This window comes from Papio anubis, unplaced genomic scaffold, assembly GCF_008728515.1.
Source record: "Papio anubis isolate 15944 unplaced genomic scaffold, Panubis1.0 scaffold254, whole genome shotgun sequence".
In the NCBI taxonomy this organism is placed as follows: Eukaryota; Metazoa; Chordata; class Mammalia; order Primates; family Cercopithecidae; genus Papio; species Papio anubis.
The window spans coordinates 67,011-92,400 of NW_022162612.1; the positions used below are offsets into that span (position 1 = coordinate 67,011).

At 45.9% G+C, this 25,390-nt stretch overlaps 1 protein-coding gene across 4 annotated transcripts; it reads left to right on the forward strand.

The window, feature by feature from the left end:
• Position 1: 1 nt before the first annotated feature.
• On the forward strand, positions 2-24,101 carry LOC116272912 (putative protein FRMPD2-like). 4 transcript variants are annotated; one of them, XM_031661809.1, is made up of 8 exons: positions 2-1,055; positions 1,169-1,262; positions 2,150-2,235; positions 3,976-4,123; positions 5,881-6,095; positions 8,402-8,500; positions 13,416-13,759; positions 20,707-24,101. In XM_031661809.1, exons 4-8 carry the CDS (start codon positions 4,045-4,047, stop codon positions 21,002-21,004), a joined length of 1,035 nt encoding a protein of 344 aa, XP_031517669.1. In that variant the 5' UTR covers positions 2-1,055; positions 1,169-1,262; positions 2,150-2,235; positions 3,976-4,044; the 3' UTR covers positions 21,005-24,101. The 4 variants fall into 4 exon arrangements, with proteins under 4 accessions (XP_031517669.1, XP_031517671.1, XP_031517668.1 ...); XM_031661811.1 differs by lacking the exon at positions 20,707-24,101 and adding an exon at positions 19,718-20,526 and having other exon boundaries at positions 5-1,055; XM_031661808.1 differs by lacking the exons at positions 2-1,055; positions 1,169-1,262 and having other exon boundaries at positions 1,307-2,235.
• The last annotated feature ends 1,289 nt before the right edge of the window (positions 24,102-25,390 follow it).

Consider the following 25,390-nt stretch of genomic DNA (forward strand, 5'->3'; position numbering starts at 1 on the left):
AGAAAGAAAGTGATCCATTATCTTGAGACCCTGGAATGGGCTGGACTTCAGGAATGCCATTGTTGGATTTAACTGTTGATGGGAAATAGAAGCATCTCCCATCAAAGTAAGGAAATGCTATGACTGATGAAAATTTTCAGAGGAAATTGAAGAGAGATGTGAATAGAGGGCATCCTTCCTTTCCCCTGTGACAATGCTGTGCACCTAGAGCAAGGATATTTGTTTTCTTGGACCCTAAGCCTGCAATGAGTTTGTCAGCAGTGTATGATTTTAAGGGACCAAGTAAGAAACCAAGCAATAAGGCTCATGAATCCACGTGGAGGGAACAGGCTGATGCCAAATATGGTCAATTTATTCTTGGCTTGGGGTAACAGCTCTATCAGACACCAAACATAGCTATTTCTTGTCTGAAAAACTCACTAAATTTTGGGTTATTCACAAATATATATTTGCTGAGAAGAGGTTGGTGATTTCCTTTGGCTGGTAAAAACTTGGATTTTCTTTGCAGCTATTTCATTTCAAAAATAATTCCTGAAATGTCTCACTCAAATCCAAATGGCCATTAAGCACATGAAAAACAAACCCATGAAAAGCCACAGGAATACAAATTAAATTAAATGAAATTTTAAACTTTATATCTATCAGCTTGGCCAAATATAGCTGGTGGAATGTCGAAAAGTGGTACTGTCATACAAAGCTGGTGGAAATGTGAATAAGTATATCCATATTCACATAGGGATGCAATCTGGCAGCATCTATTATAATGAAAAATGCACATATCCTTTGGCCTATCAAAGCACACAAGAAGTGCCAGGCACAAGCCTTCAGGCCCAGAGCCATATCCACCTATACTGGTCGCTACCTATAGAGAGATAGTGGTACATCCCATGTGACCAGTTGCTGAGCACCTGCCCTGTACCAGTGCTTGGGCTGGGGACATGCCCAGATCTCTCACATAGTTTCTGTTGTTAAGCTTATGAACACCTAATCTTATTGCTCAGTGGAGAATACAATCTAAACGAACAGGTGAATACAGAAGACAGTGCCAGTCGGAGGTGAGGTCATGGGATACAGTGGTGGGCAGGTGGGGATTCCCTTAGCCGGGGAGGTTGGGGAGGCTTCCTGGAGGAGGACAGATGGGTAGTGAGTTTTCTGTTGTGTTTTTCAGGGTGGCATTAACACCAGCGTGCCCTATGGTGGCATCTACGTGAAATCCATTGTTCCTGGAGGACCAGCTGCCAAGGAAGGGCAGATCCTACAGGGTAAGAGGTGGGGTCTCATTGGGAACTCTGTGCTCCATGGTGTAAAGAGCCCTGCACAGGGAGGGCAGCCTCTAGGCCTTGCCCTGCTCCCGTTCTGAAAACTATGCAAATGATTGCCACCCCAGGTCATGCTTTTCTCACCTGGAAAGGGGGCGATAGAACCTGCCCTGCCATTTGACAGGTTGGGGGTTCTGCAGTGGCACACTGGGAAGCATAGGTGATAGAAAAATAGTAGAAGACTTAAAAGACTTGTGTTGCTCTTTGGCCTTCATAGGGAAACATACTGCATCTCTTGGAGGACAAGTGGACCTCAGTAACCTCACTCGCACATCCGGGGAGGACACCTGAGCCTTCTGTCGCCTTTGCTCACCTCCCACTGCTCTGAGGGAAGGGAGTGATTTTTGTTGGTCTCCAAAACTGCCAGAATTGAGCCAAAAAGAGAACCTGGGATCTTACTTATCTCCATTTCCCCTAGAATTCTGATGTCTCCAGCATCAACCATGCCTCCCTGACCTTTTTTGAAATAATAATAATAAAAAAATACATCCTGGAGATATAAATATCTAAGCAACTTGAAAATACTTTCAAAAATGGTTTCACAGGAAAACAGGAGGAAGGATGAGGTTGAAAAGAGCTGGCTCAACCATTCTGTGAGCCAATAATAGAAAGGCTTTTATATCCCTGATCTGTGATGTGCCTGAGAAGAAGGGAGCGAGGCTGCTCAGAGAGGCAGGATTCCTGCTGACTCCGGGGGGACACCTGGCACCTCTGCTTCCTCTCCCATTTCTCCAGGCTGCATGGAGGGGCACCGGGCAGGGGCCTCCGGGAAGGGAACCTCCTGCAGTCTCAGGTACCAGGTCATGACATGACATCCGTCCCTTTCCCAGGTGATCGACTCCTGCAGGTGGATGGATTGAGTCTGTGCGGCCTCACCCACAAGCAGGCTGTGCAGTGCCTGAAGGGTCCTGGGCAGGTGAGTAGACTGTGCTGACCAGCTTCCCCTCCTTCCAGAGCTTTCCTGGACAACATCAGAAGCTGACATTGCCTCTGGGTGGGAGGGAGGCAGGCAGGAAACAATGCTTTTTCTTTGTTAGTTTTTTTTTTTTTTCTCTTCCATTTCTTCTACCCTCACTTTTCTATGGGGATGTGCAACCCAGGAGGTAGCAGACAGATGTTTCCAAGTAAAAAAATCTCACCCCCTGTAGATAGCCTTAGAAACTTACTGGTGGCTTGCCTGAATTCTAGAATTAGGCAGCAGAATGGAGAAGATGGAGTGAAGTGACTGCTGTAGCCTGGCTCTGGCTGCCCCGGCCCCACTGGCCCTGTGTCCATAGGGTCTTGGGCCTTCTTACTTCCCCACCTTTGCATAGGATGACCCCACTCCACTCCCTGTTCATGACATTCCCCATCACCTGTGTTGTACCCACCGGGGCCTGGGTCAGAGTGTCCTGGGATTCTTTTACTCACAGTGAGGTAGGAATTCAGAGTGCCAAGAGCAGAGCCATTCATCCTTTTTGTCCCCTTTATTCCCTGCCCCGCAGTGACCCGATGTTACCCCACTGTGCCAAGTCCTCTGCCGGAGGGTGGGAGCCTCGAACTGCCCCAGTGTCCTGAGCCACAGAGCTGGCATCACTCTCTCTTGGCAACTAAAAAGTCAACAGAGACAGGAGGGATTCCTAAGGGCCCTTCCAACAAGCTGTGGCGCAATGTTCTGGCCACTTTTTGCTTTCTTTCCTAAAGTGGTCCTCTGGTGTCTGGTGAAATTTGCTTATATTAGTGACTTTGGTTGACCTATCTTGAGAATGGAGCCATAATTTATTGATACCTTCTGATATTTAGACCTTTGCTAATGAGCATGGGTAGAGAGGGTACTTGGCTGGCCTCCTGGCTGCTTTGGCAGGTGCTGAGTGACAGGTGCAGCACGAAGATGAAGGCAGGGCCACATGTCCTGAATGGGAGCTTGGCATTTCTGAGAAGCTTCCAGGTGATGTCTCGCTGCTGGTTCTTGAACCACACTTAGGGCAACAAGGGGATATGGTGTTGTGTGGAGAAAGGTGGGAAATCACGTTGGAAAGAAAGGGGAGGGCAGTTGGTGCAGACCTGGGGTGCCACAGGTTTGAGTCTTAGGTGATGGGAAGCATTGGAGACTTTAAGTCAAGAATGTTGCATGTTCAATTTGTTCAATGGCAGTCATGATGGGGTGGACCAAGAGGGGTGCAGATAGGGTCCAGCGAGCCAAGGTAACCAGAGTTTGCCACGGCCCAGGGGGACACTGGCAGTGAGAGAGGGGGTGGAGGGGAGGGGGCACTGGGGAGTTGTTCCTGATGGGGAATGTTCACAACTTAGAAACCAGATGAAGGAGAGCTGGACCACTCCAAATGTGGCCCTTGGCAGGTTAATGGTGGGGTGAGCCAATGTGAGGGGAGGAGTGTTTTAGGAAGAACGAGGAGGGGAAGTGAGGGTGAGTGAGGGGAGGAAGATGAGTGTGGCACTGCATATGTGAAGTGGAGGTAAATGTGTTGCTTCCAGGTGTACTTGTCTAATAAGCACTGAGAAATCTGGGTCTAGACTCCAACACATAGGCTAGTTGAGAGATTCAAATGAAGCTGCTCATAGGAAGCGTCCGAAAATTAAAAAGCATTTGCAGAGTCAAGGGAGTGCCTCCTGGTTGCCACACGAAGTATAAACTGAGTTTGTTCACCCTTCCTTCTAGATTGCAAGACTAGTCTTAGAGAGAAGAGGCCCCAGGACTACACAGCAGTGTCCTTCTGCTAATGACAGCATGGGAGATGAACACACGGCTGTTTCCTTGGTAACAGCCTTGCCTGGCAGGCCTTCGAGCTGTGTCTCGGTGACAGATGGTGAGAGGAGAGAGAATTGAGTGTTACTATTGTCATGTTATTGTGTGCCGCTTTTGAATTGTCAGGTCAAAAGGGAAAGGCACAAAGGCTTCCTCTGGGTTCTGAAAAGAAAGTGAGCCATGGTGATCATGCTGAGATCAGCTTTCTCATGCGATGGAAGCCCATCTCATGGAATAGGTTTCTGGAAACAAATGCATTTTCCCCAAATGATTTCTAGGCGTCTTTCTGCCCCCAGCCTTCCTCAGTCCTTTGATCAGCTGCCAGAACCTTAATGTTTGTGTGAATATTTAGGATGAAATTGACTGAAAGGGTCATACATTGTCAGATACATTTGGCTTCACAGTCCAGCCAAGTCATTTGTAATGAAGTTATTTGAGGAATGACTAGGCAGGTTGGGAGAGGAAGGTTCAGGAATCTAGCTTTGTTATTAGCATCATTTTAAAAAGCAAATGAACAATCAGTTTAGAGGGACAGCACTGCATGTTTTCCAATGGGCTGCCCCTCTGCACTTGCCTTGTGATTTTGGTATTTGCCAGGAACATGTTAATTTCCTCAGTAAGAATTATTTGGACCTTAGCCATGTTTTAGTCCCTTCATAGAGATTTTCTGGTTTTGCTGCAGAAGATGCAAGGCAGCCACAGGGTTGGGATGGGGTAAAGGGGAATGCTTCTTTTTAAATCAAGTCTCCTCTGTCCTCATCCCTTTGCTCACTCCCTTGGGGCCTTTGAGAAACTGACTCCAAAGAGTGGAAGAGGCCTCATGGCGATGGTAGAACTGGTCGTGCGACACACCTTCACATAATTGCTTCACATGCTTCCATTCTTGCCCTGGTGAAGTTTGCAAGTCTGTGCTCTGTGCCTCTGTGCATTGATGCCAGCAGAGTCGCTGGCATCAGAGAGGAAGCCCAGAGGCCTTTTTGGTGGACAGACCATGTAGATGGCCAGCTGTGCTCATCCTTGGTGCCCAGAGGCAACCGTTTTGTCTTATGGTCAGCCTACCTGGGTAAACAAAATGGCAGCTAAAGCACTGTCCATAGAGTCGGCCATAATTTTCTCCATGGTCTAATTATGCAAAATTTAGTTTCAAGTATACTACAAAATGACTAGAGTTCTAAAGGAGTAATAAGAATATATGTGATACAGGTTTTATTAAATGCCAAGAGCATGTTGTGTGTGCCTGGCAGCTATATCTTTATGTATAAACATAGTTGGGTTATCTATAATAGTGCTATTCAATATAGTAGCCACTTGCCACATGTGGCTATTGAGGACTTGAAATGTGACCAATCTAAATGGATAAAATAGGTATTGGATTTTGAAAGTTTAGTTTGTAAGAAGAATAAAAAAATCTCATTAACAATTTTTTCATATTGATGACATGTTGAAGTGGTAATATTTTAGATATATGGTATTAAATAAGATGTATGATTAAGTGTATTTAACCGGTTTCCTTTTACTTTTTTAATTGTTTTATTTATTTTTTGTTTTACTTTTTATTTGCTTTTTTCTTTTCTTTTAATGTAACTATTTGAAAACTTCAAAATGACATTTGTGGTTTGTATTTATAGCTCACATTATATTTTATTGGACAGCACTAATCCATAACATACATAATGTACTCTGCCATAAAAAGTAGCAAAAGAATTATTTTAATGTAAAAGAAATAATTCATCTACTTGACAATTTACATTTTGAGACTGGTCAATTTCACTTGTAATCTACTGAAGAATTTGTTTTTATCAACATATCACACTACAGGTCCTAAGTTTGAAGTTAAACTAAAAAAGAATGCCAATGGTTTGGGATTCAGTTTCGTGCAGATGGAGAAAGAGAGCTGCAGCCATCTCAAAAGTGATCTTGTGAGGATTAAGAGGCTCTTTCCGGGACAGCCAGCTGAGGAGAATGGGGCCATCGAAGCTGGTGACATTATCCTGGCCGTGAATGGAAGGTCCACGGAAGGCCTCATCTTCCAGGTGCTGGGGGGCATGGGCAATGCAGCTCTATCTGCAGGCTGGCCCCAGCTTTGCCTCTTGCTGGCGTGCCACCATAGGGAAAACTCTGGGCTCTTGAAAATCACACCAGCAGCCTGGATTTTAATCACACAAAGAGAGTAATTAGTGGTACACGCTCACATTTAATTTAAAATCTCTGTTTTTAAATATCTGACCTTAACTCAGCCTTGCTTCTCGCTGGGTTCATGAGAGAAGCTGAAGATAAAGCCCTGGCCTCTGTGCTGGCTGATGTCTCTTCACACACATCCTGGGAGTTGGGCGTGGGGCTGAAGGGACTAGATTGGGTCCCTTTCTGTTCTCCTTCTCATTTCTCAGCTACACTTATAGCTTTTCATACGTTGTTGCACTGATTGTCCTGCCTATGATCAAAAATGCAATTTAAGAAGAAGAAAGAGTAATGAACTATTGTATATATTAGACAGAGTCCTGGAAGAAAATGGAGTCATTTGAGGAACATTTAATTAAGGTGTGGGCAGGTTGTTAGGAAGCTCAAGGGAGCATGTTGTGGCCTAGGGCTAGGAAGAGTGGGAAGCAGTTACCCGTAACCCGAGACCAAAGGGGATGCGAAAGCGCAGTTACCCCACCCCAGGAATGGAGAGCTGGTGGAGGGATTCGCTGGCATGAGCTCTTGCCTTGGCTGAGGTTGTAGTCATCCCATGGCAACCTGAAGGGAGGAATCTGGAAGCAGCAATGACCTCCTCTCCCTGTCTCTGGTCTCCCACCGTGTTCCCCTAACTGAGCCCAACAGGAAGCCTCATGCAGTCTTCATAGGTCAGCTCCAGAATCACAAAGCAAGATGGGCAAAGGGGGACAGTGGTTCAGGGCAGGGCAGGGCAGCGGGGAGGTCTCTAGAACACCATACACTCGAGTGGAAGGGTGTACCTTCATCTGTCCATCTCCTGATCCAAGAACCCTTCTCTGAGAACCACTGCTGGGCTGGCAACTCTATGAGAGACTGAAGACACAGAGGAGGACAGCTCATGCAGTCTCAGAGCTCACGGGCAGGAAACAGCGGTGATGGCAGGAGACACGTACTCTGGGAGACGAAAGCCCATGCTGCAGTGCTCACACCAGTGAGCCAGGAAAGAAGTGTACCCCTTGGAAGTCCTGGATGGCTGAGGCAGGGACTAGGGAGTGTTCTGATCAGCAATTCTCAAGCAGGGATTATTTCCCTCTCAGAGGACATTTGCTTAAGTCCAGAGCCATTTGTGGTTGTCACAGCTGATGAGTGTTTCTGGCATCTAGTGAGTAGAGACCAGAGATGCTGCTAAACACCCTACGATGCATAGGACAGGCATTCCCACAAGGAATTGTCCAGCCTGAGAGGTCAACAGTGCCAAGAGTTTGAGAAATCCTGGTCTAAATAGGAAATAGGAGCTATCGAGGCAACCTTGAGCCCTGGACATTGAGAGGGTGGCTTGGAGCAACAGGTTCAGCATGGCAGGGGCTTAGGATGTGGGTGCAGAGGGGAGTAGATGGGAGAGAGGGAACTGGGGTGAGAGGCAGCAGCAGGTAGAAATGGGGTCTATGTGCTATGCCTTGGAGCTTACATTGAGGGAAAAGTGAGTCAGCCAGGGTGTGCAGTGGGAGGAAGGACTCAGTTATATCTGCATTATGGAAAACTACCCTTGAGCATTGTGGAGGGAGGCAGGTGGGTGACACTGGAGAAGGCAGCAAGCAGAGAGGAGGTCACTGCAATCCTATAGGCAAGAGGTTCCCAGAGCTCAAGCCGAGCCCTGATAGGAAGCTTAGAGCCAAGGATCAGGCTTTAGAGATTCAGGTGGTGGAGCCTGCACAATTGGTGGCCCAAGATGAGGGGAGGTTGGGAGGAAAGGGCAATTGAGATGAACAGCCATTTGTTGGAGCCACTCTTTCTCTCTCTGAAGAAAAGGCATTGGTATTGGCAGATATTGCCATTCCCTTGAGCAACGTGGAGGGAGGCAGGTGGGTGACACTGGTGAAGGCAGGGACCAGTGAGGCGGTTACTGCAATATTACAGGTGAGAAGTTCCCAGAGTCCAAGCTGCACAAAGGTGATGCACAGCCCAGCATCTTGCATCAACTTTGTGGAAGCTGCAGGACACTGACGTTGGTTCCTTGCACTTTGAAAAGTCAGGCCCACAGCAGTGTTCTCTGGAGTTCTCAGGAGTGAGAAATAGACCAAGGTGCAGGAGGGAGGAGCCAGTGCCTGGAACACAGTGGGGAGAACATCGCTGTATCCCCAGCGATGCAGTCCCAGATCTAACAGTGAATCTTGGTTTCTCGCAGGAGGTGCTGCATTTACTGAGAGGGGCCCCACAGGAAGTCACGCTCCTCCTTTGCCGACCCCCTCCAGGTGCGCTGCCTGAGATGGAGCAGGAATGGCAGGTAGGCTGCAGTGTCTTCTACTCGCTCTGCCTGGCTCTGGTTGGGCCCCCCTTTTTCCTGATTCTAGGGTCCTAAGAGGGTTGTAGGGTTGTAGGTAGGTTCAATGCCACCTCCTTTCACAGGGGCAGGAAAATAGCTGGCCCCCGAACCTCAATAGGTCTCCTTCCTCTCCTTGATTCTGACTCTTCCAACATTTGGGTCTTCCTGTAGATGTTTACATGTTTAGACTTTGGCTGTGAAACTTTTAGGGCCAGGTTCTTTGGAAGCCCAGGCATCAGAGAGGGAAGCCTGGGAGGAAGGAGAGTAGACACAGAAGCAGACCAAGGGAATTTCCAATAAGAATTTCCATTCTGAGAGATGATGTGGAAAACAGGATATATGATTACCCCCCTAATGCATGAAATAGGCGCGCGCAGTCTAGTGCAAAGGAGAGAGCCATTGGAATCAGGAAAATCAGGATTTTTACCTTGATTCCTATGTTAGTCAGGTTCTCAGAGAAATAGAACAGATAGAATGAGTGTGTGTGAGTGTGTGTGTTTATGTGTGTTTATATATGAAGAGAGTGAGAGAAAGAGAAAGAGATTTATTATAGGAATTGGCTCATGTGACTATGAGGGCTGGCCAGTCCAAATTCGACAGGGCAGGCCAGTAGGCTGGAGACCCAGGGAATAACTGATGGAGATCAAGCCCAAAGGTGATCTGGAGGCAGAACTCCCTCCTCCTCAGGGAGGTCAGTCTTTCCTCTTAGGGGCTTCAGCTGACAGCATGAGGCCCACTACATTATGGAAGACAATCTGTTTTACTCAAAGTTTGCTGATTTAAATGTCAAATCACATCTAAAAAAAAATACCTTCACAGCGACATCTAGATGGTATGTGACCACTTATCTGGGTACCATGGCCTAGCCAAGTTGACAGATAAAATTACCCATTGCCATGCCTTCTGTGAGGTCCCTAGGAAACAGATTTTGCAGCAGACATGTGAGTGTGGGAGGTTTTTATGGGCCTGCACTTGAGAACATCCCCTGTGAGGGTGACCGAAGTGGGGTGAGGCAGAAGGAGAGATCAATGTGCAGCTATAACCAGGGCCTCAGCTGACCCTGGAGGGAGCCCTGGAGCAGAGATGGCCCTTTGGAGCTGCCATGAATTGGGACAAGAGAACCTGTGCCTTTGCGTGTTGCCCTAACCAGCACTGGGGTGTAGGCCACCCCAAGGAGGGGAGAAGAGGCAGTGGGATGTGAGTCTCAGTCCTGGAGAGGGGATCTGGGCAGGTACCTGGATCACCTGTACCTGCTGTGCTGCATGGGCCTTGGGCAGTTGCCTGTCCTCTCTAGGCCTCATGATTCCTCATCTCTAGGATGTGGATAAAAAGGATCACTTATTATGCCTGAGGGTGTCACCATCACTAGGACAACATAAAGGGCTTGATGACCCAGATCCTGTTGATGCTTAGACTCCAAGAGGTCATTTGACATAGCATCTAGGGAGAGAAGAGCTATGGGAAAGATATCCAAAAGTTGCTGGTTTGGAAAAGAAGGTAGATGACAGCAATTGTGTTAAGAAACTGAACCAGATGAGAGAGGGCCAAATTTCACATACACCAATTCAGGCCAAGGTGCTGGGACTCTGTGTTTTTGTTGAAATCTCTAGGAAATCCCAGGGAAAAAAGCAATCTTTCCATCCTGGAAAATAGCTCCTCCCAGGAGAGCCCATAAAGCTCTAGCAGGAAGGGTCCAGGTGAGGTGTGGGGGTGAGCTTTCCCTCCTCATACCCGAAGGCCAAGTGGGAGAAGGATTGTGATTTGCTCGGGTGGCTCCAGTGGTCAGATTGCAGAGCAAGGGTAAGCGGCTCTGGGGAGTGGGCATTTAGTCCATAAAGTAAAGCACCTCTGAGAAGGAGGCAGCCATGCCCACATTTGGGGTAAGGACATTCCAGGCAGAAGGAACAGCATGAACAAAGGCCCTGAGATGGGAACCCACCTGGATGTTTGAGGGACAAAAATACAAGTGTGCTTGGGCCGTCGTTAATGAAGCAGAAGTGGAGGAAGTTGTGGAGGCGGCAGGGACCGACCCTGGAGGGCCTTGGGGATCAGAGGAACATGATGCCACCACCCTGCATGCAGTGGGAAGCCACTGGGCTGGCATGGAGGGTTAAGCAGGAAATGTCCTCCTCCATTCTTCAGAGGAGCCACTTGGGTTGCTCGTGCTCAGGGACTGCAGGAGGTCAAGCAGGTCAAACATGATGTGGCTTGGACTCAGACTGTAGCTGAAGAGTTAAGCAGTAGCCAGATTTGGGATACATCTGGTAGGTGGAGTCAGGAGACTACTTTGTGATTAGAAATGGGTATGAGGAAAGAGAGCCATGAAACTTTGGCACGAGGAAGCCAATACAGGGTGAAGGAGGGGTCAGAAGGTAAAAAGCCCAATTTTCCTGATTCCAATACCTCTCTCTGCACTAGATCGCACATGCCTATTTCATGCTTTAAGAGGGTAATCATAGATCCTATTTTCCTCTTCATCTCTCTTGGTACCAATTACCAAGAGAGGGACTGCTTACAGGGGCTGGGGAAGGCCATCTGGGGTGCATGGAGGAGAAACAATAGTTCTAATATCATGTAAAACTGAGATGTTTATAGGCTATCCAGTGAAGATATCTCTTAGGCAGTTGTGGAGAATAGGCATGAGATCAGGGCTAGGAAAAGTGAATTTGGGAGTTGTCAGCATGTAGAGGCCATGTAAAGCCATGAAATGGTTGAGATCACCTTGGGAAAGAGTGCAGATAAGTTCCAGGAGAGGACTCAAAAGTCAGCACAGAGCATGCCAACATTGAGAGGCCTGGTACAGAGATGGAACAGCATATGAGATTAAGATGGGGCCTGGGAACTGTGGAAAAACGAAGCAAGGGTGAGACTAACGATCAACTCCAGGTAAGTACAGCAAATGAACGAGGAAGCTCTCAGGCAGGAAGGAGGGACACACTTTGTTGAACGTTGCTGAGAGAGAGAGAGAGAGTGGGAGGACAGAGATTTGTTCTTCGGCTTTAGAAAGATAGAGGTCACTGGGGACCCTGATGTGGGCTCCTTCCATTGGGTGGTAAGGACAGAAGGCTGGTGCTAGTGGGAACGAGAAAGAAGGAGGGAGGCATGGAAATTGTGAGAAGAGACACTCATGTAAGAGGCTGCCATGAAGTAGAGCACAGAAATGGGTGGCGAGAGGTGGAAGGTGAAGTTGGGGTAGGGGCAGAGGCTGCTCAGTGGAATTTGCTGTGGGAAGATGAAGAGTTCTCATCTGAACGTGTCCGTTTTCACTGTGAGGTCACAGGCAAGGTCAGGGGGGAGTTGTTGGAAACTTGAAGAGAGAGACAAGATGAGAAATAATTTAGAGAGCAGAGGTAGAAAACTGAATTGATTAAGGACACAGAGAAAGATTATCTGGAAGTCTTGACTGCCCATTTGACATCTGCAGTCACACACTTGAAGCTAATCTAGTCAGAGGCTCAGAAGCAGGGGTGAGGTTCACACAGTTTGAGTAGGAATTAAAATGGAAACCCAGAATCTGCAAGTGACATGTGGGAGGAAGAGAGGGGCAAGGAGGTGGGCGCTCAGGGTCTTCCTTGTCTGTAAGTGAGCATCTAGGGGGCAGAGCCATGGATGCTGAGCAGAATAAGAGGCACACCGAGGACATGTGTGACAGGGAAGGGGAGTGGGAGTTATGATGAAAAGCAGCAGCTCCACAGACTGGAAGTCTTGGAGTGGGGAAGGATTGCTGGAGAGCGTGTCCAGGGACAGTGAGCTAGGAGAGGATAAGTTAAAAAACAGATTTTGTAGGTCTCTCCAAATAGTATGAAATGTGATAAAATATGCTCTTTCTTAAAATTTTGATTTTTGGTGTATCCTGTATAATGTCCAGTCTATTAGAAGAGTAGTAAATGTTTATGACTTATAATTAAATAAATGTGCACATTTGGAGGTGTATCCCTCTCATTGCTAGGGATGTACAGTCAGAAAGGTGGGGAGACCACTCATTGGGGTGGTTCTTCTTTTGTAGGTGAGGGCGGGGGTGGGAACCCAGCCATGGGCTTTATTACATCAGGGATGGAGATCCGGGGGTGGAAGTGCTAGAAGATAATTTTCTGGAAAAGGTAAAATCATGATTCCTACAGATATAAAAATGAACACATGTTAAAGATTTTATTTAACTCATTCAATGAGGGGACCAGGCAGATGTTAAAACTGGCTCAAAAAAAGATTTCAAAGGACCTGTTTATTTATAGAGTTGTAAAATAGCTCAAAGACAGTGGAGACAGCCAGAATCAGGGAACCCAGCAGGTTCTGCTGTAGATAAAAACAGTTTTCTACTGAAACACAGATTGTTTTTCTGTAGAAGGTCGAGCAGTGGCAGCAAGACATAGCACGTCACCAAAACCAAACCTAAAAGTCTGACAGGGAGGTGAGCAGTTGAGATGAAGCAAGTCATGTCTGAGAAAGTGAGGAGGAGACCCAGGAAAGAACATCATCTTGATGGGGCAGGAGACAGGGAGACAAGCCCTGCGATGACAGATGAAGATGAACTTAAAAAGAAAACATTTCTTATCGGAAAGTGGAATAGAGTCATTGTTGAGCATATTTATCTTCCATTTTTATCTTTGTCTAAATTTTGCAAATATTTTTTATTTAAAAATAAGGCTCACATTTATGGAGAGCTTCCAAAGCCCCCTAAGCTAAGGTGCCTGAGTGTGCTGCCCAGGGTCCAGCCGGGAGCATGTGGAGGAGCTGGGATGCTATGGTGATAGGCCAACCTCAAAGCCCATCTTGTAACTGCTCTGATCTACAACCACATGGGGGAAAAAAGCTTTTTAGTTTTTTAAAAAACAATTTGCACCCCAGAGCCAGTAATCAGTAGCATTTCTTTTAATAGACACCTGAACTCTCAACTGACAAAGAATTCACCAGGGCAACATGTACTGACTCATGTACCAGCCCCATCCTGGATCAAGAGGACAGCTGGAGGGACAGTGCCTCCCCAGAAGCAGGGGACGGCCTGGGTCTCAGGCCAGAGTCTTCCCAAAAGGACATCAAAGCAGCACAATGGGGCCAAAATAGAGAGAGACCTTGGGCCAGTTCCTTGACACATTCTCCTGAGTCCCACCCTCATTTATGCAAACTTCACCAAGAAAGGGATGCATCAACATTGGAGACCTCTTTGGAAAAGGATGTGAGGCAAAACTGCTATTCAGTTTGTGATATCATGAGACTTGGAAGGTAAGAATTGCCCCATTTGCAGTCATTTTGTAAACTGTATGCATCTCATTGCTAGGAAATTATAATCAAGCCATCAATAACTATGCTTGAATGCTTTTTGTACCCAGAACTGTTCCGGGCATTTAGGAGAGAGGTTGCACCAAGAGAAGCATAAGGTCTGGTGCTGCTGTGACCACCTGTGAGCTTTTGGGAAAGCAAACCCTACCCAGACCACAATTGTCCCCAATATGTCTTGGAAACTATAGATGGCAGGCCTCAGGTTTTCTCCTGGCACACAAACTTTTCTCTTGTATCCTCTATGGCCTCTTAAAGCTTTGTAGTAAGAAGGAAGTTCTTACATGCATCCTCGTTTCTATTGCTAATATAATGCTTTATTATCCACATCAGTTTTTTTAAAAAGATGAGGTCTCACTAAGTTGCCCAGGCTGAATTCAAAATCCTGGGCTCACGTGATCCTCCCACCTCAGCTGATCAAGTAGCTGGGTCTGCAGGCACTGGCTGTCATGCCTGACTATACCAGCTTTTGTTTTCTAAACACATCTATATCTTCAAGACCACCCTGCAGCATTCATTTTCACAGTCATTTTAAACTTAGTCTGCATTTTTGTGTCCATCCATCTATAAGTATTTCTGGTTCTCAGTCCTATGCTGAAGGAACACATAGTCTTTGATTCAGTTTGACAAGTACTTATTACACAAGGGGCTTGGAGACCTGTTGGGAGCAGACAGAGGGCTGCACATGTAGGATAAGACCTGCTTCTAGGCATTTGCCAGCCAGAGGCTTGGGCATAAAGCAGGCAAATAACAAGGGGCAATCATTTGTGTCTGACACTCTATAAATCCACTTAGATGAAATGGCTCTCATTTGATGGTCATCTTAGAAGACTGTCAAAGGTAGATCCATAGGGAATGATAGTCCCTGTGAAGTGTAAAGCGGTGGTGTAATACAGTTGGACCTGGTGAGAGCTGTAAAATCCAGGAGCCAGGCATGCATTCCCTAAAAGTACCCTGCTACAATTTTTTGAAGAACGCTGTGTTAGCCGAACAGAAGCTAACTGGTTTGCAAAGTAGAACAGGGTGGGCAAGCACATTCATCAATGACATTCACTTTCATTGTCTGATAATGTATAACATAAGTGTATTTATAGTTCTTTACAATTGCACTCTAGGCAGTAATTGACATACTTGATAAAATAATAAAGAAAATAACCTACAGCGACTTGTCCAAGGACAATCATTACCATGATCTTAAAGGACATATAAAAGGAACCGTACTTTCCTGTAGGCAGGAGGCACTTGTTTGGATATTGAAAGGTTTTGCTGCCAGATAGTTTGGGATAATGAAAAGAGACCCTGGGAGCTGAATTATAAAGTGACTCTGGGTACAGGTACAAGCTTGGAATTTGACTTGCCAGGTGCCTTTAATTTAATATAGTCAATAGTTATTTAAAATGGTGTTTTAAACTATTAGCATAGGCAGTCACTGTTTCATTCATTAAATTACAGAAAATCAGCCTGTTCAATATAAAAATGATCTAGTTTAGCCTCAGACTCCATGCTGGAATCTGCTCCATAACATTCCTGAAGAAGGGGTCCTAGCTTTTGCTTGAATATCTGCAGGGATGCGGAGCTTGCTACCTCTTGAGTGACCCATTTTATCATCATCTAGTTACTGATCAGAGGTTCTTATATTAAGGTGAAATCTTTATGCTGTTATGCTGTTCCTATGGGACCAGCATTTAAAGTTACACATTTTGCATACAGCATGGCTTATAAATTCAAGCCTCCTAACTTCATCCGAAGCTCAACCAAAGAAAAAGTGATTTGCTCCCACATAGAGAGAGCAAATACATCTTTATGCTTCTTTATGTCTTCTACTTCCAAGTCCGGATACCTATTTCTGCCTATCTTTTAGCATTTGCTTTTTTTTTTTTTTTTTTTTTTTTACATCAAACATCACATTATTCTGTTTTTCTGAACCAAATTAAATTTGGCTTAGTGGCCCTATTTGCAAGGGTATACCAGATGTCCAAAATCTGTCATTCTTGGAGGGACTGCTCCTTCTAGAGCCACATGAGAGTCCCAAGGGCTCATCCAGAGCATTCCAGGGGAGTCTCCGATCTTCAGTCTGTTGTGAACGCCCGTCGCCCATCATACTCACTGCCAGGCCAACATGGTCCATGTACCCATGGATGAACTGTGGGCAGTCAGCCTTACTGTTCTGCATATCCTGGCTCTCTCAATGGCCAACCGCTCCCCCTTTTTCTCTAGCCTCCCTGTGGTGGTTCTGTTGATGAATGCTTTCTGCCTCCTCACATTTCCTGACTTTATTTTTACTTCGTTTTCCCTCCCTCACTTAGGAACCTTTCCTCCCCTCTGAAAAAAACTCAAACCAAGTCCACCTCTCCTCCAACAGGACGTCAGTTTGCATTTAATGCACACATAGTTAGTGGCCGCCCCCTACAGGAAGAAAAGAGGGACGCATGCCCCGCAACCCCTGGACACAGTTCCCCTAGTTCCTGGGTAGGGTCTGAATAAGAATTTCAAAGTGGGATTGTGACTCTCTGCAGAAGCCTTAAAAGTGTTTGCAGCTCAGTTCTGAGGTGGCTGTCGCAGGCCACTGCCTCTTAAATGTCTGGCATCTGTGAGTCAAACTCTTTAACAAAAAGAGCATGGATTTCTGGATCCTATTACATGGTTTCAGCATTGCCACTTACTAGTATGCCTGGAGAGTTGCCTTCCCTGAGCTGGAGGCTTCCCAAATGTAAATGGGGACCATGACAGTTCCACAGGGTACTGTGCAGGTCAAAAGAAATAGCACGTGCAGGGTGCTGTCACACTGCCTGGCATGCAGTAAGAACTCAATGCAAGTCTGTTTTCCTTCCCTTTCCTGAGCTATTTCCAGCTAAAGAACAGGTCCCTTCAATTGAAATTCCCAGCAAATTGCCGGAACTTACCATCTGCCAGGTGGCAACTTCCTACAACCAGATGGCTGCCAGCACCACAGAAAACCCAAAGTGTTCATGGACAAGATTCGATTTCACTTTTCTTTCTCTGTTCTCTTCTTTTCTCACACTCTATATCTAGAGGTTTTACCGTCTAGTAGTAGATCTTTATAAAAATATCTTATAATAAAGCACTATAGTACATTTTTATGGAGGAGATTTGGATTACGTGCCTATCAGAGGGAAAGCTTGGCTGAAGTCACATTTTTTATAAGGTTAGTTCCTAAAGGTAGGCATAAGGCAACAATCGCATCAAGTCTCATTACCCTTGAAACATCACTTTGGAAGGAGTGATGTTGTTTGCCCCTTGGTGTGGGAGCAAATCACTTTTTGTTTGGTCAAGCTTCAGACGAAGTTAGGAGGCTTGCATTTATGGGCCATGCTGTATGCAAAATGTTTGTCTTTAAATGCTGGCCCCATAGAAACAGAGACAGACTGAGAGGATGGAAGATTTAGTTCTCCCACTCATGTGCATTTCAGGGCTTACACTCATTGGTTGGACAGTTGGTCTTTGCAGAATGTTTAAGGTTCTCTTTCTCTTTCTTTTTTTTGCCTAGCACATATCACTAAACTCATGTAAGTAAAATGCACGTAAGTTCACCAAGCATCGCTTTGTGAAAGTGATGGTATAAATCTTGATGGTCATTTATTTAAGAAAGCAAAATGAAGCAGGAGTCCTTGAAATGAACCTAAAGTTATGACATACCTTCTGGGGAAGGGCACTGCCTGGAATAGCAGAAGATAATTAGGAGGCCAGAGATCTCACTCAACTGCAGCTGCTAGGCCAGGTGTGATGTCAGAGTAGTTAGGGAGGGATGCAGTTGCCAGGTGAGGGAGCTGTCATGCCTGCTCCTGGGTTGGAGTGTGGCTGAGGGGAGTGAGTGAGCCTGGGATGGAGCCTGGGTGCTGCCTCTAGTAGGGTTCTCTTTATACCTTCCAGGCTCCCACGGGTACCTGCCCCCTGCATTCCTATTCCTATCCACACAATTCTGACAAATCCCAACTATTATACTTCAGCTCAGATTTATCATCTGAGCTTCAAATCTGGCAGTCCATTGAACTAGTCTACCTTGATGTTTTAGAGATACCATAAATCCAACCTGCCAAAACTAAATGCAGTTGTCAGGAGCAGAGACCTGGGGCTCCCAGCTGTGTCATCAGGGCTAACAGGGACATCAGTATGGGGCCTGATGATGGAGAACTGGAGACATGAAGAAACACAAAACCCAAACTTTGTTGTGAGTTTAAGCATAAGTAAATAGGACAATTATAATACCTTCATATTTCAAGCCTGAAATGCCCAATCTGCTTCTGTGACTTTCCTCCTGAAGGTAGAGATGATTTTGGTGGCCCAAGTCTTTAAAGGATAGCTGTCCAGAAAAGTTGGGCATAGTGTCTTTTCTCAGTAAATATCCTGTAGCAAGCAGAGCCTTCAGAATGGTTTCACTGACCTCAGAGCTGAACTAGGATTCCTCTTAAAAATACCCACTGAGGAGTTTCAGGACTTGGTGGGGACCCTGGTTCTGGGGTCCTGCTGGTTTGTGTGGGAGAGATGGCTGGCCAGGGAGCCCATGTGAAATCTCCAGATTCTCCTCTGGTTATCATCTGTCTATAAAAGCCTCCTTCTGTTGGACAGCTTGGTGGGCAGAGAATGAGGGCAAGAAGAACTTGAGGTCATTACACAAACCCAGGGGGTGAGCATAGAGCTCCGTGTACCCTGACAGCATCAGGGTCTTGCTGAAAGTCCTGCTACATTAGCCATGAGCTGGCTGACCTTGAACCCTGGGTGTAGGATTCCACCTCTTTACCCATCATGTCCACATGGCAAAACATGAGGCTTGCTGTGAAAGAATGTCTCTATCTTAATGAAATTCTCCAAATTTCCAAGTCTTGCCCTTTCCGTGAAATAGGCATACAGGCTTCTGGTGCCTCTTTATTCCCTAGTCACCCTTTCCCTATGCCCACAGTTGAGCCCCAGGTCAAATCTCCAAGGGCAGCCTGATGGCATGTGCAAAAGGGTAGAAGGATAGGCAGTCGTTGTCCCTACTTGTGGTGAGATAATGGCCAAGATTTCACCCTTGGGACCCCAAGTCCCCCTGGACAAGCGGGAAGAAAATAACTTTTTCTTTGGTTGAGCCTCAGATGAAGCCTTGCCTCTTGCCTCTTAGGCTGATGGCTTCCCTAGGTCTCTGTCCAGGCAGAGCCAGTAGCTGGAACTCCGAATCGAAACCAGAGGGCAAAGAGCTTATTAGAAGGGGTGGAGGGAGTCTACTGGTGGGAGGTGAGGTGTGGACATAAGCAGCTGCAGTGGCCAATGGAAACATACTGCTGCCATCTCTCACTCCTCAACAAGGCTTAGTGTGCTCAGAATGGAGGGAAGTGGGTGCTGCTTGAGGGGGTGGGGTCAGTAGTGAGTCTTGACCTGGGCAATAGGCTAGATTTCCCATTCTTTGATAAAACTTCTTGAATGTTTCTTTCCTATTTTTATAAGAAAACAGTTTCTACATGATTTGGCCAAGTTTAAAGCCAATTTTCCCTGCAAATTCTCAAGAATTAAGAATGTCTTTTGACAGTGAGTGTTCCTCTTCAGTCCTTGTAGAATAATTTCTTTTTTATACACTTGAGTGTGCATATATTTACATGACATTCACTATTTCACATACCCTGTAGCTCTTATGAGCAGAAATAATGTCTCTTTCACAGTGAAGCTCAGTTTGGGACAGACGCTTCCAGCTCTACTGGGGAGGAAGATGGACTCTCTGGATGTCTGGGTGTTTGTAGCTATTGGGGTGCACCAGAGCCAATTTTAAGAGAAAGAGGCAATGCAGGAAAGGAGAAGGATAGCAGCAGCACATAACAAAGCCAACCCATTGATTTGGGTATGGGGAAGGAGGCTGAGAAATGAGGATCCATGTATTTGGTAAAAAGCTAAATCTTTGTGCTTTTCTCTTAGATATTCCTTCTCATCTTCTCTAACCAGACCTTCGACAGATATTTTCTGAGCACCTTCTCTGCATGTCTGCAGTGCTATGTAAAATGCCCTACCTTTGCATGGACTGTTCTTTCTAATCAAGAGGCGTGTGTGGCGAACTTGGGGCAGCCCCTGGAAGCCTTGTTCTTTGACCATTACGTCTGCAGCTGCATCACCAGATAATGAGCTTCACTACTCACTCGTCTGACTCCTGTGTCCTTTCACGGGGAGTAAATGTCACTCTAGCTGGCCGCCTTTCTAAATAGGCACATTTTCAGTGCTCAGAAAAGGACCTGATCTTTGCACAAAGTACTTTGATGGTTGCCTGCTTGAGTCACTCCCAACCCCTTCCTGAGGCCCTTTCTTTGTAATTCTTCTGTTGAAATAGTTATCATATTCACAGTAGTAATCACAGCATCTCACATTTACTAAAAGCTTACCCCATATCAGGAACTCGGAGCGAGGGGGCTGTGTCGGAATTATGTAATTTACATGTCCCAATAATCCTAGACGCTTCTTGACCATTTAGTTTTGTCAAATGAGAAAACTGAGGTTCCAATGAAGTCAATAAACTTGTCCAAGGTCTGACTGACTCTGTTTGCCATGTGAAGAGTCAGTCTTAGAATTGGGTCATTGCCCTGCTTGCAATGCTGTGCTCTCTGGCAAGCCCCTCTGTCTCCTGAGCTCAGTAAGGTGCTGCAGCTGCCTCTATCATAGCACTTCCTACATGGACTGTAACATTTCTTTACTGCTCCAACTTCTCATTAAATTGGGGGCTCCTCAAAGCCGGGGCAGTGCCTTATTCGTTTCTTGCTTCTTGGTGCCCAGAGCAGCCTCTGGCATGAGCTGTTTCAACATTGGCTGAGTCTCACCGGCCTGCGTCGTGGAGAGTATTCTAAAAGGCAAGGGGAAGGTGGGGCAAGGAATTTGTTTTATTAAGGCTGGAAGACACATGGGCTTCTGTTTTCTAGTCCTGAATTGGATGGGGAGGATGGGGAAGGTGACATGTACCATCCATGTGGAGCCCCTTCTCCCACCTCGGAGGATGAAGAGTATCTTACCATCAACTCTACATGCCAAGGCCAGCTACCCTGTGAAGAATGTTTGGAGGCAGATTCTGGGACCATTCTCTTGCCACAGTTCTGCTCTTGGGGCACTGTCCCAGAGTCTTTGCCTCCAGAAGAGTCCCCAGAGAGTGGGAGTGAATGGGAAGACCTGGAGGAGCCTGTGGACCTGGAGTACGGTGCCCTCAGGTGGGTATCACTCTGACTGGGTGGTCTGGGGCTGAGCTCTGACAGCAGCAGGGCTCAGTGCTATCAAGTCACTTCAGCTGGGGGCGGGGAATGGTCTGCTGGCATTGCCCAGTTTCCCCTGCATCTTCTCTGGGAGTCATGCGTCATTGTGATGGCCATTTTCACAGAGCACTTACCATGACCCTTGCACCATGAAAACGACCTACAACATGGGGACTGTCATCAGCCCCATTTCACATGACACATTTGGGGCTTTCTCAAGGTTATCCAGTGAGTAAGTGACAGAACCAGAATTCAAGCCTGATCGGTTCCCCACTCCATGGCCCACCTGTTGAGTGCCCATCTATTCTGACTCCTGTGTACAGGAGGGTGCATCTCTTTCCTCGGGTCTCTTTCTTTTGGGGGTCTAAATGTCTAGTGCTGATTCCTGTTTTGCCTGCTCCTACCTGCCCCTCTGCTGGATGTACTGCAGAGAAGAGTCTTGGTGTCCTGTCATAGGGCCCATCTTGTTGGACTGCTGTGGCTGAGTATAGACCAGCATCAGGAAAGTCTCACTGTTAAAGCAAGGAGCCACCGGAAGCTGACCTGGTCACCAGGCAGGGTCAGAACATATTGATGAGGACACAGGAGGAATAAGGACAGCAGAAACTGTCACACTGGGAGGAAGGGAGGTTAAATTCTGGGCAGGTCTGTAACCACCCAACATTCTGTTAAAGTACTTACAGTGCATATTTAAAAATGCCGAATGTTCCAAAAACTTTCACATAAACAGAGTTTCAAAGTCCATTGAAACTTACCGAGACATCAGTCCGAGAAGTTTCAGGTATAACTGAAACACACTCCTCCACTTTCCTCCCACTGTGTCCCAGATCCATTTTCCTGGCTGTACATAAGGAAGCTCAGCCACCACAAATGATTGAGCTGGAGCCTCAGAGGACAGTGGTGGGCCAGCTGATAAAGAGAGTGGATATTTGAAATTAAAATATAACAAAAGGGCTAGTTCTTATCGGAAATAGGAAGCAACAAGTTAATAGAGTGGAAGATTCAGAGGCTTTGAAACCGTTCATGTTCATGTATGGGGAAGTAGAACACTTTATAACATCGGGAGTGTACATTATGGACTGACAGAAGTGTGGGCAAGCAGGAAGCAGCTTATATGCAGGGGCAGTCTTCTTGGAGCTGACTCCACAGGGCTGGGAAGCTGAAAGAAGAAGGCTGAACAATTGGTGAACCACAAGGGCCAGTCCACTGACATGTGCAGTGCCTCTGAGCCAGCTGGGAAGAGAAAGGCAGAAGGTGTGGCATTGTGGTTGGGGGTGCTCAGATTTGAAGCCTGGCTCTGCCACTCACTAGCTGGGAGACCTGCAGCACATGACTTTTAAACTGTTCCATATGCAGCTGACTGCCAGATGGAGATAACCAAACCCACCTCATGCGGTTATGATGCCAAGTGTATAGTGGTAAGCGCTTAAAAAACATTAGCTACTTTTATCTTCAATCACAAAGGAGGGAATTACTCCAGTGAGAGGATACAAGCTTTTTAATGCATTCAATCCTGTTGGGTTTTTCCATGTAGTCAAAGGAACTAGACAGTTGGCCTTGTGCCTTAACATGTGATATGGGTCTGGGTGGGGAGAAACACTCACCTATGACAAGGGTGCCAGGCTCTACCAAGTCCTCATCTATGTATGGACTGTGGCGTGGGATGTGCTCAGGGTGAGTCCTGTTAGAATCACTGATCCCGCACAAAAAGGAGAACAGGTCTCACCCTCCCCTGCAGACAGAGGATGGGTGTGCCAACATGAGTGCTCAAGGCGTGAGTTCTTAGTTTGGCTCCATGCAGCAGCCCACAGGTGTGCTTCATGGCATCTATGGGCTACTGCACCTAGAATGTTGACTCGTGTGCTTCTTTGGGGAAATGAAGGTCTTAACAGCCTTTAAATTCTCCAAAATGTCCATAACCCCTATAAGCTGAACCCCCTCCACTGTATATATGATCTCATTTATAAGGAGGACTTTGCCTACAGAGCAGTGCAGCCTTTAAACCTAATCGCCAATTATTTCATTTGGTCCTTTTAGACATTAAGACAGTCCTAGTACATAAGATAGTTTCTACATGTGATTTAACTTAATCCTCATGTCAATTTTGAGTGATATTCTTATTTCTCTTTTTAAAAGGGGCTTAAAAGGTTTAATTTGCCTGAGATCATACAGGTAGGAGGGGTGGATTCACACTACATCTGCCTGGTTCTCCTTTTGGTGCCTTTTCACATTTCCCCTAGAATGTGTCTTTTCATGTGAATTTGTGTAACACAAGTCTTTCCACAAAGTGGCATGAGTCCTACTTTTCCTTCACAAAATATTTCTCTTTTATGAGGCTAAGAAAAACACCCTTGTTCAGTGGTATTAAGAAGAGGACGGAACTGTTCTGTTTAGGGAAGGCTGCTAGCAAAATGAGGAGGCCACCCATTAAAAGCTGCTTCTTGTTTTAGGTAAACACAGAGAGCAACCGTCTCCCGAGGCAGAGACTGAGGGTTTCTGCATGGAAGTCCTTTTGACAGAAGAGCCCTCAGGTGACCTTGGTCCAAAGAGTGTACCCACTGGCTCTGCCACGGGGAAAGAAACCTGTAGGCTCCTGCGAAGGTGACCTGGGATGAAGGGCCTGGCCCAGTTGTTAAGAGCTCACTGCAAGAAGAGTATGCTTGTCAATTCCGCGGCTCATTTTGAATCATTGCTGTTGCCTCTCTTCAGTTCTGGGATTTACGTCCAGCAAAACTTTGCGTGTGTGTGTGTGTGCGTGTGGAAAGGGGAGGTGGTGAGAAGGGGGTGGGTGGCTTCCCTTTGTGAAAGGAATTGAGAACCAACCTCCTCCTCAAAGATACCCCAGGCAGGGTGAGGTCTTGCTGCGGCACTGGCACACACTCTCCGGGACAGATACAGGGTTGTAGGGTGCACTTCGTAGTTCACCTTGGAACAAAGGAGTTTCTATGGTTATCACAGTGGAAGGACTCTGTAAAGGGAATTGGCTCCAAGGTTATGGGTGTAATATGTTTTGATATCTTTCTGTATCTTTTCTGTACAACTCCACATAGCTATACATTCTTTTAAAAGGACTTTCCTTTTGGACTTTATACCTGATTCTACAAAGCATATGAAGGAAAAATAAGATGGGGATATCTAGTAAAGAAAGCGGAGTGATGTGGTAGATCCAGCATTACCCCATATTAGGACAAAGAACTAAAGACACGTGGATTAGCAAACGCCCAAAAGAAACACTTGGGGGACCAGAGGCAAGCCCAGGAGCATACCTGGTGCTGTGTAACAGAGAAAGCAGGGCAGAGTCGGGGTCTCAGCATAGGGGAAGGGGAGACAACTTCATAGATACAACTGGGAGAGCTGGAAAAATGATTTAGTTTCAAAGCCCACTTCATCGACTAGAATCTCTCACACACACACACACACACTCACACACACACACACACACACACACACACACACATCAGAGAAAGACTGGTAGGAAACAGGCTCTAGTTTTATCAGATCTGCAGAGGAATGATCACTCTTCCAGCTTACTGCAGTAGACCAAAAGCATAACAACAAAAAACCTACAAAGCTGACAATATTGAAAAAGTTTAAACTTCTGTACAATAGTAATGACAAAACTCATGTAAAAAGAACAGCAATGAGTTGGGAAAGCGTTTACATAATTGTGAACAAAGATTAATATTTTTAATATTTAGAAAGCCCATTATAGTTTATAATAGATCAATACAGGATTTCAATAGGCAAAATATACAATAAAATACAAATGACCAACAAACATACAAAACATTCTAACCAAAACAATGTCAATATATTGATTTGCATTCATTACGTTCACAAAATTTAAAAAAAAAAAAACTGTCCAATGCTGGCAAAATTTTGCTGAAGCTGGCATATTCAGAAATATCAAAAGCTGGGTATGTCCACTGACCTAGCAATGAAATTTCTGAGAATTATCCCATAGAAATAATCCAGAATAGCAAAAATATTAATTTATTTAAAAATGCTCACTGTAGTGCTCTTGATAAAAACAACACATTGGAATTGGCTGAAATGCCTTAGAATGATGGTAACATTAGAGAAAATGATGGTACAATAGCATATTAGAATATTGCACTGCCAAGAAAGCAATATAACTATGAAGAACTCACAACTTAGTCAAGTGTTTGATGTAATAACTCAGAATTACATGCTGGTTACAACTATGGAAGGCCTCGCAGGCACAAGGAGAAGCAACATGAACAGAGGCGAGCCTCAGCAATGAAACAGAAATTGACCAAAGTTTGGGTGATGGGATTAGGAGAATACACTTTATTTTGTCAAAAATTACTTTTATATAGCTATAAATTTTACATTGAAA